At 35.2% G+C, this 14,792-nt stretch overlaps 1 protein-coding gene across 4 annotated transcripts in view; it reads right to left on the minus strand.

The window, feature by feature from the left end:
* Positions 1–14,792, minus strand: part of arhgef9a (Cdc42 guanine nucleotide exchange factor 9a) — a 68,262-nt gene that overhangs the window by 2,070 nt on the left and 51,400 nt on the right. For all 4 annotated transcript variants that reach the window (XM_087253402.1, XM_087253403.1, XM_087253405.1 and 1 more), the window contains 6 exons: positions 10,893–11,072; positions 10,565–10,797; positions 10,285–10,414; positions 7,387–7,518; positions 1,987–2,230; positions 1,419–1,487 (listed from right to left, as the gene is read on the minus strand). In XM_087253402.1, coding sequence (XP_087109528.1) covers positions 1,419–1,487; positions 1,987–2,230; positions 7,387–7,518; positions 10,285–10,414; positions 10,565–10,797; positions 10,893–11,072 — 988 coding nt within the window. The remainder of the gene's footprint in view (positions 1–1,418; positions 1,488–1,986; positions 2,231–7,386; positions 7,519–10,284; positions 10,415–10,564; positions 10,798–10,892; positions 11,073–14,792) is intronic.

Genomic DNA, 14,792 nt, shown 5'->3' on the forward strand with positions numbered 1-14,792 from the left:
ATTATATTGTGTATATACATTAGTTTAGTCAGTACTGAAGCCAAATCTGGAGCTTATCTAAGAAAATAACGGTTCAAAATCTAGAACACTAAAATTTATGTCAGAGAAAAATATTAAATAAAAAACGTAAAGATCAAAACTCAAGAGAAATAAAAAAATATTTTTGTTTTAACTTTTTTGAAATTGTATAGTTTGCAATTATTTAATTTTAATGTATTATCTTTCAATTTTTTATAGATGTCCAGTGACTAAAACATTACTTGAACAAATATATCCCTTTAATAAATCTGTTTTGTTTAAATTCACCAATATATAATACCCATATTCACTGAGAAATGAATACAAATATTCATTTTCAAAATAGGGTGTACTCAATTATGTTGAGAACTATATACATATATGTATGTTTACATATGTTTACTTAATTTGTTTTTGGTAATCTTCAATGAAAATCTGACTATTTGCTTCCAAGTTTGGAGTGAGCGCGAACCTGAGCGTTTCTATAGAAATTTTATTTATACCCTCTCTTAATGTTATTTCGTGCTTTAGAGAGAAATGGAGACAGTCCTCAATGCAGCCCGCAGCTTGATGATGTAGTTGACCAGGTCTGCTACGTAGTTGACGATCGCCTACACCTCCCCCTACCTTAACCCAACCGTCAGAGTAGCATGAGCGCTACTGTCACTGTCCCGATCCAGCATCCAGAGATCATTGGTAAAAAATTCACATGAACTACACACCCCACATAAACTACCATGAATTCATAGCACCAATCAACACCTGCTCCAGCTGACCGTCATCCAGACACTCTATCTCACGCACACACATTCACAGCTGCAGCTCATTCCCAATGATCACCAGGACTATATATTTCAGTTTGTGTGCCCCACTCATTGTCTGTTATTTAAGTTGCTCCCATGATGTCCGTGTGTTCCTGGTTTGTTTTACTTTGTTTTAGTTTGTCTTGGTTTGTACATTAAAGCCTTGGTTACACTATAATTTTCACCCCATAGACTTCCATTCATACACATGCGAATGCGGCAGACCAGAAATGCAAGCTTAAACAAAAAGTTTTGCATGTCGTTGCTTTACAAAGTTCAAGTTTGGTGAACTCGGTGACCCTTTGGAGCATCAAACAATTCCGTGAGACAAATCGAGGATCGAAACATGACCTCTCTGTATGAAAATTTAGAATATGGAGCAATCGCTCACTTTTTAACATCTAATCATCTTGTTTAATCCCGCACCATTTCGCAGCACCGTATGATAGAATTTAGCAAGCTCAAACTCTAGTGTAACTGCAGCTTTAGTTGGTGATTTTTGTCGACATTACACAGCCCTAATAGCAACACTATAACCAAAAAAAAATTTTAAAAATGAAACAACCAATCAGCATCAAACACTTCAGTATTTCATACCTTTCTGTTTGGTAGCTCTCCTAACGGTCAGTGCGGCTTGCCTTTTCTGATACTGAGAGATTTCAAATCCTAAAAAAAAGTTTGGTGTGAATAACAGAACAAATTTAGCTCAGTGGTGAATGAAATTGTATGTTCACTGCATACAAATAGTGGTCCAAATGTTCTTCAACATACATCAAAATAAATGGTAACAGTTTACAATAAGGTTGTATTAGTTACTGTTAGTTAATGCTTTTACTAACATGAAAAAACAATGAACAATACATTTATTACAGATTGTAGTCAACACTAGTAAATAGAAAACAGTTGTTTATTATTAGTTCATGTTAAACTCACAGTGCATTAACTAATGTTAACAGGCATAAATTCAAATTTTAATAATGCATTAGTAAATGCAGAACTATGATTAGTAAATGCTGTTCAAGTATTGTTCATTAATAGTCATTGTTAGTAAATACATTAACTAATGAAACCTTATTGTAAAGTGTGACCAAAAAAATAAATCACATACAAAATAAAAACTACACAAAGATGAATGACGACTGAACTGTGCTGTGATATTTCTCACCAATTTTTTCGTCTTCCTGGACCATCTTTCTTTCCTCTTGAAATGCCCGAAGCCAACGGATTTTCTCCTCCAGCTTTTTGGGCAGGAACAGATGGATCTCGTCTGTGTCTCGGTTGGCCAGTTTGAAGGCGTTCTTCACACTAACGTTAAAATCATCATCTCGGCCATCGATTGCATCAATGACCTCGTATCGATCCAAATCAATCCGCCCCTTATAGTAGAGAATATCTCTGCGAATGAGATCCTGTGGAGAGGTGGAGAGGCCTTATTAGTATGTCTGTAGTTGGTATCCCAGACAAATTACTAAGAGAATGAAACTGACTGATTGATTATTCTCTCAAAGCACTAAACCTGTAATATATCACTTTTATATTTCACCTCCTTTCTTTTCCACCAACAACAAGTTTCATTGAATTCAATGGTAGCACTTTATTTCCCAGTCCTGTTTTACATGTTATAATATGTAGTATAATAGTCACTATAAACTGGGTGAAAACTAGTTTTTATCCCTAAATCTACCCCTGATCCTTTACCCCTTGTAGTTACCTTATATAAACCAGTACTTTCTTAGGCAAGTACACGTTAAGCACATATCTTGTGAAATAAAGTACAAGGAAAGTATCAGTCATGATCCAAAAGATGCAGGTGATACACACTAGTGATATAATATTAAAAAATATACAAATATGATCATGTAATGTGAAGGACGCTGAACAACAGGGTCAAAGAAAAAGCAAATAGTCGGTAAATGCAGCAATGTATCAAAACAAACAGACAAAGCAAATTGTAAAAACACAGCGCGGCTAAACAAGGAAAAACGCACCATAATGCTCACAGATAAACAAGACTAAGCAAGTGTGTGTCTGTGCTGCTTTCAAAGTCAGTGGAAAACCGGAACAGGTGTGGGTGTGTGGTGATGACAGGATTTGTAGTCCATATTGTGACAGATTTGTCATCGTGAGTGAAAGGGAATGATTCCCAGCGATCTACAAGCCTGGATCACTGATGATTGTGACAGATATAATAACAACAATATCATAAGTTCTTTGCACTCGAAAAGTAAGTGAAAAAATGTTAAAGCCTTTATTAACATGACTATTCTTTAAAACAGCACCTCATTACCCCGATGAAGGCAAATAATGCTTAAACGCAGAGGTGTTGTTTATGGCCAAGCTAATAAAGGTTTTTTTCATTTTTACACTTGGTTTTCAGATGCCTTAGACTTATGATTTCATTGTTTGTCTTTATGAATCCCTTACCCAAAGAGCACAGACACATTAACTGCCCCTGAAGCACTTTTGTTTAATATGATTTAGATGATATAATAACATTTTACACTACCTCAAAATAGGGTTTTGAAGAATAAACAAAAAATTATTGTGTGTATATATATACATACATACACTGTCTATTTTGAACAAATATTTGGTTCTTTTGAACTTTTTTTTTATCAGATAATCCTGATTAAATAATGGTTATTTATGTTTAAATATACAAAAATACATTGCTTATATTCACTAAGAAACTGATACAAATTTTCATTTTCAACATGGGGTGTACTCAATTATGCTGAATACTCTATAAGTAAAAAATTACCATTCCAAAACATTTGAATATTTGTATATTAAAAATTGCCATATAAAACTACAATATTTATTTCTGTACATTTAGATGTTATACTTACATAAATGTTACTTTCTAAATACATAAATAACACACATACATCATGAGACAGCATGTCTGTTGAAATACTTTGTAACCAATGAACAACTGAATATAAATAGTGAAGCTGCTAATTGGGTGTGTGCATGCTCTACAAGTGTTGATCTGACTGATTAGTTGCTAAACTAATAGTTTGAGGGATTTGAGTCTGGTTGTCTTTGTGTTTTTTTTTTTTTTTTACAATACTGAACTGGTTGTCTTTGTCTTTTTTTATGTTGCTGAACTGTCAGATGGTGCTTAAGCGGGCTGTTTTTGCACCTTTGTGTAGAGGCTAAAAATGGGCTGCGTGGTTTGATCTTGAGGGTGTTTAGAGGACAGTGAAGCACAAACGGCTTCTTACCTCCAGCTAGAATACAAATCACAAACCCTCAGTTGCACTACACTACCATAATTTAATCAGTTATTTGCCTCTCTGTGCCTGTCTGGTTTGGTTCTGCATCTTTGCTTTCTAAGTGAAAGATACAGAGTGCAATGTGATAAGGACAACATCAGCTGCCTGCTAACTTTCCTCAAAGGCTGAAATCTATCTATGCATGCAGAAAACACGGCACAGTGTTACATATTACATAGCCCAATATTTTTACAGGGATCCCAACAGGTACCTAAATGTTAAAATGATACAAAAAACAAGTCAAAGGAGACATCAAAAATTATTTAAAAAAATAATCATAATCATTTTAAAATGTAACTTATTTCAGAACATTACGGTTTTGAATTCATTTAATAAATTTTTGACTCCAAACAACATAAAATTGCCACCTAATTTTGTTTTTGTTGTCACTGTTTTGACATCAAGGTATTTTACAGTACATGCATTGTAGGGATACAAAATTCAGTGTAAATTTGGAATTAAAGTTTTTAGATGAATAAAACGTTATATATTAAAATAAGAGGCTCTATTTCAATGATCTAGGCGCAAAGACTAAAGCCATGGCGCAAAAGAATTAAGGGCATGTCCGAATCTACTTTTGCTATTTTAAGGACAGAAAAAATACACTCTGCACTTTGGCACATGGTCTAACAGGGTTGTCCTTATTCTTTTAAAGAAATATGGGTGTGTTTTGAGCATAACCTGCATTAATCAATCAGACCAACGTATCAGAGTCTCATCTCCCATTCACTTTAAGTGTCAGTTGTGTCGCGCCATGGCGCATTTGCTATTTACATGGCAGACTTTGTTAGTGGAAAAACTAAGTGCCTCACTAGCGAGAAAACAGTTAAACAGACCATTTGCAGCACGAGGACTGAAGAACGAGTCTCCTACATTCGACCTCTTTACTTTCTCCTAACTTTACTATTACTCTTTAATTTACTCCTTTACATTTATGGATAAGAAAACAATGTTTTACGCACTCTACTGAGGACATTCATTAGCCTACATATTTAATTTTTAAGTTTGTTAAGCACAAAGATTTGTTACAAAACTGTTTCTAAATTCTGTTCTAATTTCCAGCAAACAAATAAATGAACAATAATAATGAAGTGTGTAAAAAAAAAAACTTATTTATATCCAAACACACACACCCTATTCTTATGCCACATATGGTGATGCATACTATCCAAACCTGACAGGTGGACAAATCTAAACTTGTTTTTATTGAAACAAATTTAAACATGGATAAAATAAACAGTACTGCTAATAATAATATACAAATGCAAATTGTCACGAGTTAACTGAAAAAAGCCATGGATGCATGAAGAACACTGCAAAAAATGCGATTTATTTGTCTTGTTTTTAGTCCAAATATCTAAAAACTCTTAAATCAAGCTGAATTTTCTAGACAACCAAAATGTACTTTCTTGTTTTAAGAGATATAACATGCCAAAATTAAGTGAGTTTTTCCTTAAAACAAGTTAAATAATCTGCCAATGGGGTAAGCAAAATAATCTTACGTCAAAAGGAAAAACAAGATAATTTTGCTTACCCCATTGGCAGATTATTTAGCTTGTTTTAAGGGAAAACTCATTTAATATTGGCATATTATTTCTGAAAACAAGACAATATGTTTTGCTTGCCTAGAAAAGGCTTCTTGATATAAGAATTTTTAGATAATTGGACTAGAAACAAGACAAAAATTCTAAGTAAGAAAAGCATTTTTTGCAGTGAAGGCATGAAGGCAGTGGTTTTTATTTGTATGTAGAAAATTATAATTTTTGTAACATTTTAATCCTTTTTTCATACTGTATGTTAAGATACTTGTATTGCTGTACAGCATTTGAACCCACATTGTTGCATAACTAAAGTGTCTCTGCGCTGGACTTTAGACCAGTTTTTAGATGGTCAATGGGGCTGTCTTTTTCAGTTCTTCAAAATAGCAAAGCGCCAACAATATATCTTAACACCCCTCTATTTTAGACCAGCACACCCATGAGTCAACAAAGTAGTGCAAATGTATTTGATATTTTATCAGCATGGTGCAAAACGTGAAAATTAGGGTTGTGCTGGTCTGAAAATAGCAACAAATGATGCCAAACATGTCTTGTGCATTATTGTGCCGGGTGTATAAAATGGCACAAGTTTAGTGTCATTGGTGGTCAAATTGTTTTGGTGGTCAAAAGAGCATCAATGTGTAGATGTCAAATGGACCAGAAAATTTGGACATCAATTGGATTTGCCTTTTTGAAGTGTTTTTTCGTACGGTTTAAACATCAATATGTCCGCTGGGATTGTTCATCTAAAAATAAAAAATTTTCTCACCATTTCCTCACACTCAAGTGGTTCTGAACTTTTATATTCAGAAGAATGTAGAAACCTGCAGCCATTGACATGGACGACATGATTTTGCCAAGTACCTGGATTGACATCCATGTTGATCCTGGAACATAATTTTTTTTTGGAAAATATATTCCATAGCTATTCCCTACCCCTAAACCAAACCATAACTGTAAATTATTCTCAAAATCAGAGGGGAATAATAGTTGGATAACACTCATGTCTACATGCATAAACCTAACCGTAAGCCTAAACTTAAGAGTTAACCTTAACGGTAAACTCAACCTAAACTTTAACAGTAAACCTATCCCTTAATTCTGATTGGCTGATTGGAATGTTGTTATAGGCTTAACACAGATGTTAATCCAGGAATATGTCTTGCTTGGTGAAATCAGGTTGGCGCTATTGGACATACACGTCTATAGAAGTCAATGGCTCGAAAAAAAAAACATTCATTGACATTGATGAGTAAATGGTGACAGATTTTTTATTTTTGCGGTGTACTATGCCTTTAAGTATATCTTAGTTTTTTAGTACACACGAGTAACTATGAACCTCCAGATTCATAGGGCCATAAATATGATGAAAAATACTACACAAAAATCACTCAGTGATTCATCACAATGAATTATACCAAGAACTGGAGACAAGACTAGAGACTGGTGAATTGTGGCAAAACATTGAGCTTTACAAAATGTGAAGACGCTATAATAATAATACAGCAAAGACATGGAAAATGCCCATTTCCAGTATTAAGGCAATTTGACTAATTAGGAAAATTCCAATCGACAGGACGTTTTATGAAACAGCCTGGAAGAGGACGCGTCTATCTTGTCTCAACATACTTTTTAATGGCATGATTTGAGTTGGCAAAAAAATCAGTAAACATGGCTGTTCTCTACACTTTGTTTCCAGACCCATATGTCCCAGATAAAGTAAATTGAACTCAGTCGGTGGTCTCTCACCTTCTTACAGAGGACCATCTGATGATCGAATAGGAAGAAGATTCTGGTTTGGCTGCGTCCATATGGTTGATAAATCCAGGACATCTCCCCGGTGTACACAAGCTCTGAGCTCCTGTCCAGAATATCCTCACCCTGCACACAATAACAAATTAATCACTACATTTGACACCAGTGAGACTCCTAGAAGTTCTTGGGTCAGTATGCAGCTCTTGGACCACATAAGGCATCTATGCTGAAAGCTTGCATGTCATTAATATGCATCAAAACTTTGCCATAAGATGGGTTGAAGTCAAATTGAAAGGATGCTATTTCTAAGTTAAATGTACATGAATGCCAAAATAAAATTATTATTATTAGTGTAATTTTTATAAAATTAAGTTGCTTGTGTAAATATATTTTACTTGTATACATGTATATTTATACAACAGTTCTGTCTGATTCTCAGATCTGATTATCAGCACTCCTACAGCCTCCTCACCCTTCTGTATTGCTCCGCCCACATAGAGTGACAGCACAATAATAAACTCACTACAGTTTGATAAATTCTGCAGCTGTTGGACAACATAATGTACTTTTGAGGCTTTTTTACTCAAGAAATGTTTGTTTTGTTTGTAAAACTTTGTTTGCAACTATGCATTTTATTTATGAGGAAAGTTCCTATTTTAAATATTTATAATATCTGAGATACAGCGCATCGGCAACCATCAGCCTGCATTGTCCACCCACAAGATGGTGACGAGACTGTATAATAAGCCCTTAGAGGAAAACAGATCAGCGTATTTTCAAACTACAGCTGATCAAATCATTATAAAATTGGGGAAAGACATTCTAAGTCGATCTTTTTTTGTATGTTGCAGTGCTGCACTGTAAAAAATGCAGGGTTCCACACAATTCATTCCTGTTGACCCAACACAAATTGATTAAGTTAACTTAGCACTTTTAACAATTGTATGTGGATTGAACATTAAAAATTAAGTTGTCCCAATGAAATCTCAAGAATTGTGCTGTTTCAGCTTATTTTAAATAAGCAGTTTGAACAAACAAAAAAAAAAAATTTTTTTATTTTGTATTTACACCATAGTAATTGTGGCGTGTTGAGTGTGAGATGGGAATCACATATTAGAAATGTATGTATTTTGTGTTAGCCACTTATTGTATAACTATAAGTTACTTTTTGGTTGGCCATCTGTTTCTAATGAGTCTCCTGTTTTCGTTCCTGCAGACTAGTTTAGTAAAAGTAACCAATGCCCACATGTGTTTTTAGCCTTTTTCCTTATTACAAACACAACAGAAATCTGGTAGTGTTTGCGCTGCTTTGGCTTTTTCATGGTTAATTATTGTGATTTAGCCTTATAATCTTAAAATGTCAGCAAAATCACGTGTTCTGTCATCACTTTAGACATTATGCTAGAGAAATATTCAAATACTAGCTCTAAAGTGATGTTTGTGAAGTAGCAATGGTTTCTGCTGTTCAGACGTCAGCTGCAGATGTGAATGAATGGCGGAAGAAAGTAGTTCCTTATACAAAAGGATTTTTAGACTGTACATGTTTGATTTTCTATTTTATGTAGACGATTATGCTGTCGAACTGTTGTATAAATGCAACATCACACGAGTAGCAGTGCGATGTGGCTGTATACTGTCACTGGTGGAACACTGATGCACGCCTTCCACCAGTGCCTATATACAGCCCCATCGCACCACTACTCATGTGATATTGCTGATATATATATATATATATATATATATATATATATATATATATATATATATATATATATATATATATATATATATATATATATATATATACAGAGAGAGAGAGAGAGAGAGAGATAGAAATTATTATTTAAATAATACTTAAATATTAAGATTTTCAAAAACAAAAAATCTCATCATCATTATTTAGCATTCATAAAATTTCATTAAAACCCCATATTTTTCCCAGAGATGGGTTGCGGCTGAAAGGGCATCCGCTGCGTAAAAACTTGCTGGATAAGTTGCCGGTTCATTCTGTGGCGACCCTGGATTAATAAAGAGACTAAGCCGACAAGAAAATGAATGTATGAATAAAACCCCATATTTCCTTAAATTTTGGTAAAGAATCTACCAGCTTGTTTGCAAGCTCCATTCTCAATCGAGATACATAGGTACAGCACTTATGTACAGAAAAAGAGGGAGAGCAGGAGAATAAAAATTATAAAATAATCTAATTTTGTACAAGGAAATTAACATTAGAATTAGCAAATATCAAGCATACTACTGGGCAACACAGTGGCTCAGTGGTTAGCACTGTCGTCTCACTGCAAGAAGATTGCTGGTTCGAGCCCTGGGTGGGTCAGTTGGCATTTCTGTGTGGAGTTTGCATGTTCCCCTCGTGTTCGTGTGGGTTTCCTCCGGGTGCTCCGGTTTCCCCCACAGTCCAAAGACCTGCACTATAGGTGAATTGAATAAGCTAAATTATCCATAGTGTATGTGTGTGAATGAGAGTGTATGGATGCTCCCCAGTACTTGCAGCTGAAAGGGCATCCACTGCATAAAATGCTTTTTAAGTTAGTGGTTCATTCCGCTGTGGTGACCCCTGATGATTAAAGGGACTAATCCGAAAAGAAAATGAATGAATGAATAAGTACACTACTAATCAAAGTATTTTAATGATCAAGATTTTAAATGTCTTTGAAGGCTCATCCCAATAATGAATAATAAAGGACCATCAGTCCTCTTAACAAGACACTTCTTTCAAAGACAAAAACTGTAATTATTCCAATCGACTGACCATTAGGGAATGCAGTACAGCTCAATTTTCATAATAATAACCAATCTTTCAGCTTCGACCACTCCATTGCTCTCTTTTCCACCCAACTAATAAACTTTGCATGAAAAGCTTCAGCCACCCACCTCCCAGTCCAGCACAGAGGCCTGCCATTGGGCAATTTTGTCGATGTTCTCAAGCCTTCGTTTGCGTTCGTTGATTTGCTGAGTGACATTTCTCATTACAGCTAGCGCAGCAGCCACGTACCGATAATCACTGGGAGAGAAAGGGAAAAGAATGAGCCAAGAAGAAGAGCGAAAAAAATACGAGGCCTGTCAAAATGATAAGTGGAAAGCAGATATGTCAGCTGAAAATTCATCGTTTACGCAGTCATATATTTTGTGGGAGCACCAGGAGTTAGCGTACCTGTGTTCTTGTACCGTGTATTTCAGTAACTCTGCCAGCTGTAGAGGGTATTTGCAGATTTTCTGAACCGGTGTGAGCAAGTAGCCGTCGATGGCGATGTCGATCATCTGCTGAACCAATCGACACGCTTCAAAGAAGTGCTGGTATCGTGCGTCTCGCATCAGACGTGTGAGCTCCATGCAGGCGTCAACGTGATTGTTACAGTATTCAGAGTAGATCCAGAATCCATCTTGCTGCACGTAAAAAACATAGGAGATGGAACAATTAGTTCCTCAACATATCTACAGAGTGATTTAATGTGTGATTCGTCTTGTGTTTAAATACAGACGTGTTCCAGAAAGCAGGGTCCGATCTCACTGAGATGAGGTTCTTCTGTGTTGAACTGTTTCTCCAGGTCTCTGACAAAGCTTAGCTGGAATCTGTAAATGTCTTCTATATTTCCGAAGATCACTTTCAGCTGATCGTCGTTGAACATGTCTCTTCGCTTTTTACACTGGCGAAGATACCCCTGAAACATAAACACAGATTTAAACTAAAAATGTTGTGTGCTTAAAGCTACATTTACCACAGTAAATTGACAATATGTGAACTTGGGCCACAAAATCAGTTATAAGATTGAGATTCATACATAATCTGAAAGCTGAATAACTTGCCGTTGATGCTTGCTTTGATATGACAGGACGATATTTTGCTGAGACTATTCGAATATGAGTGTTCAAAAAAATTCTAATATTAAGAAAATCATCTTTAAAATGTCTAAATGAAGTGCTTAGCAATACATATTAATAGTCCAAAATACATTTACAGTTGGAAATGTGCAAAATATCTTCATATAAACATCACTTAATATTCATTTGATTTTTGGCATCAAGAAAAAATCTATAATTCTGACCCACACAATGTATTTTTGGCTATTTCCAAAAATAAACCCATGCAACATAAGATTTTAGACAAGATGTGCTCCAGAGTCACATACTGTTTTTTATTTTTAGTACTTTTTAGCATTAATCATTTATGGGATGTCATAGAGGAATTTTCAGCAGTCATCATTTAAGAGTTTAGTGTCACATGAGCCTTTAAATTTCATTATAATACGCTGATTTGGTGCTTTTGAAGTTCTTATTGTTATTCCAGTTGAAAATGGACCCTTTTCATATTCAGGGTTTCTCTGCAACAGAAGTCGTTATAGTAGGGTAAATGTAAAGCACAGTGAATGGAAGAGTACAGCAATTTTTTTTATTTTTACAATCTCATTTGCTAAAATAAGAAAAGAAATGCAACAATGGTGTTATCAAGACTTTCAGAAAAAGGAAAAAAAAGATAGTGTGAGACTGATAACAGAAGCCAGAGGAGAAAATAACATCAAATTTAAAACTCTCAGCCCTATAGACCCTCCATTAGAACAAGCGGCAACCTCCTGCTCTCCCTTCATGAAGCAAATACAGAAGTAACTGAAACTGCAATTCATCAAAATCCCGCTAGTCCTGGCTCCAAAATCGAGCAAATTTCTATTGAGCCCACTGTTAAAATGGCCAACTTTACAGCAGAAAAAAAGTTGTTTACAGCCTGGTACAAAGAAAAATTTGGCTCATATAGCTAATATTACTCTTCATGACAACTGTGAGGGGGTGAATATTTTTATAACTCATCTATTTCATTTATATTAGGTTTTATTAAGTCTGCATAATTAAGGCCGTGGCCACATGAGTGACAGCAAGGTCTCGCTGCTCGAAGTCACGTCACCTCAGTTGATTCTGGCTGATTAGCCGCTGAACTCAGCATATACAACATGTTTTTGTTTTGTTTTATGTGGCTTTACACAGTCAGTTGCTTTTTGGAATTATGTCTTACAGTTATCAGATACTATGGCATGCTGTGTGCACTTAATTGTGCTCACAAACCATTCACGTGGCCTCCGTTTCCCAAATGAGTGAAAATTATATACTTATACCATCTCTATAAATGTGTTTGCTTTACTTAAGATCATTTCTCATATGTATTTTTCTTTAGGCCTGTAAAGCATTCCAGAATCTGACAGATTGATTAGCTGTAGGCTATAGAACAGTCATCTTAAACGTAGCGGCTCAATGTATTACAGCAGTGTTTTTAAAAGACTAAACGCTTTATTGATATAGTGTACAACCAAGAGCATGGGGGTCACAACACAAACGAGTTGCAGGTAGTGAGGAATTTAGCATTTCTCCCATAGAAAAGCCTGTCTAAGCAAAATGATAGCAGGCCTCTGTTGCTCCACTCACGCTCCACCTCTTTGCCCTTATTTGGTTACCCCCAGTTGGAGCGATGACACAAGCAAAATGGGTCGGATTGGCCACACCCACTTGTAGCTTCATTTGCACTTTTCAGAAACCTATGGGTGGATACTACGTCCACATTTTTTACAGCCTATGCATTGGAAACACATCACCTATGCGGTAATCCGTTTTTTTGTAATTTGACAAAAAATAATATAATACATGCATCAATGCATATAAATCTTTATACATTTTTTTTTACTCAAATATTAAAAATTTTGAAGGATTTTAAGATTATGATGAGCGTTAAATGGGTAATAAGTCTAGTGAAAAGGGTCCATAGGTGTGATAGTTCAGAATTCCATAAAAACTAAAACCTTTTTAAACACTGCAAAGATATTTTTAGTCTATTTTAATCGATTTAATAAATCTTTACTGAAGATATCTCACATATCTGAGATGGTTTTTAGCAAAGTCACAACCTGCACTCACATTTGCACTCACAACATGACTTCAATATTTTCTTCATCTGACTCTCATGAGAACATATTTTCTGAGCAATGCTATATTTTACTCTGTAGATGTTTAATTTTACTGTTAACATTTGTTTCTATTGTGTTGATGTATGTTATGGGAAACATTTCATGCTGATTCTGTCTGTTATAGATTATGCTGATTTGGACCAAATTTACTCAAATTAGCCAATTAGTGCATTCCCTTAAAAGTGCTGATCAGATTGGAAAGTTTTGCAAGTGATTTACAGACAAGGAACCAAGTAAAGAACACAGTCGCAGCAGAACATTGTCACAATATCTAACGCAGATCATACAGCAGCGGAAACTAAGGTGCCAATAAGTAGAGCTGAATTTTATGCTTCATTTCCCAGTATCTTTTCCCAGTTTTAATTTCACTGTGCTTAAACATTTATATATTAAACATTTTATTCAATTCAATTTAATTGATCTTTATTTTTACAATCTACAATGTAGATTGTGTAAAAGCAGCTGAACATAGAAGTTCTAGTAAATTGTAAACAGTGTCAGTTCAGTTTTCAGAGTTGAAGTTTAGTTTAGTTCAGTTTAGTGTGGTTTAAATTTCACTGCCGAGAAAGTATGAACAGTGAAGAGCAAACCCATCGATGCACAGCTTCACAAGTCCCAAACCATAGGGCAAAGAACAAAACTTCACCAATTGACGAATTCCAATGGCAAACCAAAATTAGCACTAACTAATTAATCCTTTGAGGTAGCAAAAGCTGTTAATGTTCTAATACCCTTGTTGGGGTATTATTCAACCAAATAATGATATGTAAAATATAAATGTCTGAAATGTTAAGAACGCTGTATACCTAAATCCACAACGTTGAAAGCGATCATTTTTTATTATAATTTTTCTTCTGACAGCTAAAAGCACCAAGCGCAAAATAAACTGTAAGCTGTTATGCACTGAATCGCGATCACACAGCGTGACGAAACGGGCTTAACTTCAATAAGCAGAGCGCAGCATTGATCTGCATTAAGCTACTCAGCTTGCATGCGCAGATTGTGCACCACACGCACAGAGGTTTGCCGGCAGGAGCAACAGACTGCGTGACTGTGAGGAAGGATCACCTCAAAATGCACACTGGCACGTAGGTTCAAAAGACTACTTAAACAACATACACCTTTTTTATTTATTGCTTGCATGCTAGTGATAAGGTGCATTTATGCGAGAGAAAATGGGTTAAGACAATAGCACAATATACTAATAAACTAATATTACCACAAACAGTAAATCATATTTGTGTGATTCTATTAAAAGTTCTCTTCCAACAAATTTTGATCACTAAATTCATGTCATGTCATGGACAAGAAACATGTTAATCTACTCATTGCCTTACATTCTATCATCACCTGGGCTTTTAACAATGTGCATGATGTATCTGAGATTGCAGGCACCATCTTCCAGAAAAAAAACACAACACAACACAACACAAT

This window comes from Danio rerio, chromosome 5 (assembly GCF_052040795.2).
Source record: "Danio rerio strain M-AB ecotype USA chromosome 5, GRCz13ab, whole genome shotgun sequence".
Classification (NCBI taxonomy): Eukaryota; Metazoa; Chordata; class Actinopteri; order Cypriniformes; family Danionidae; genus Danio; species Danio rerio.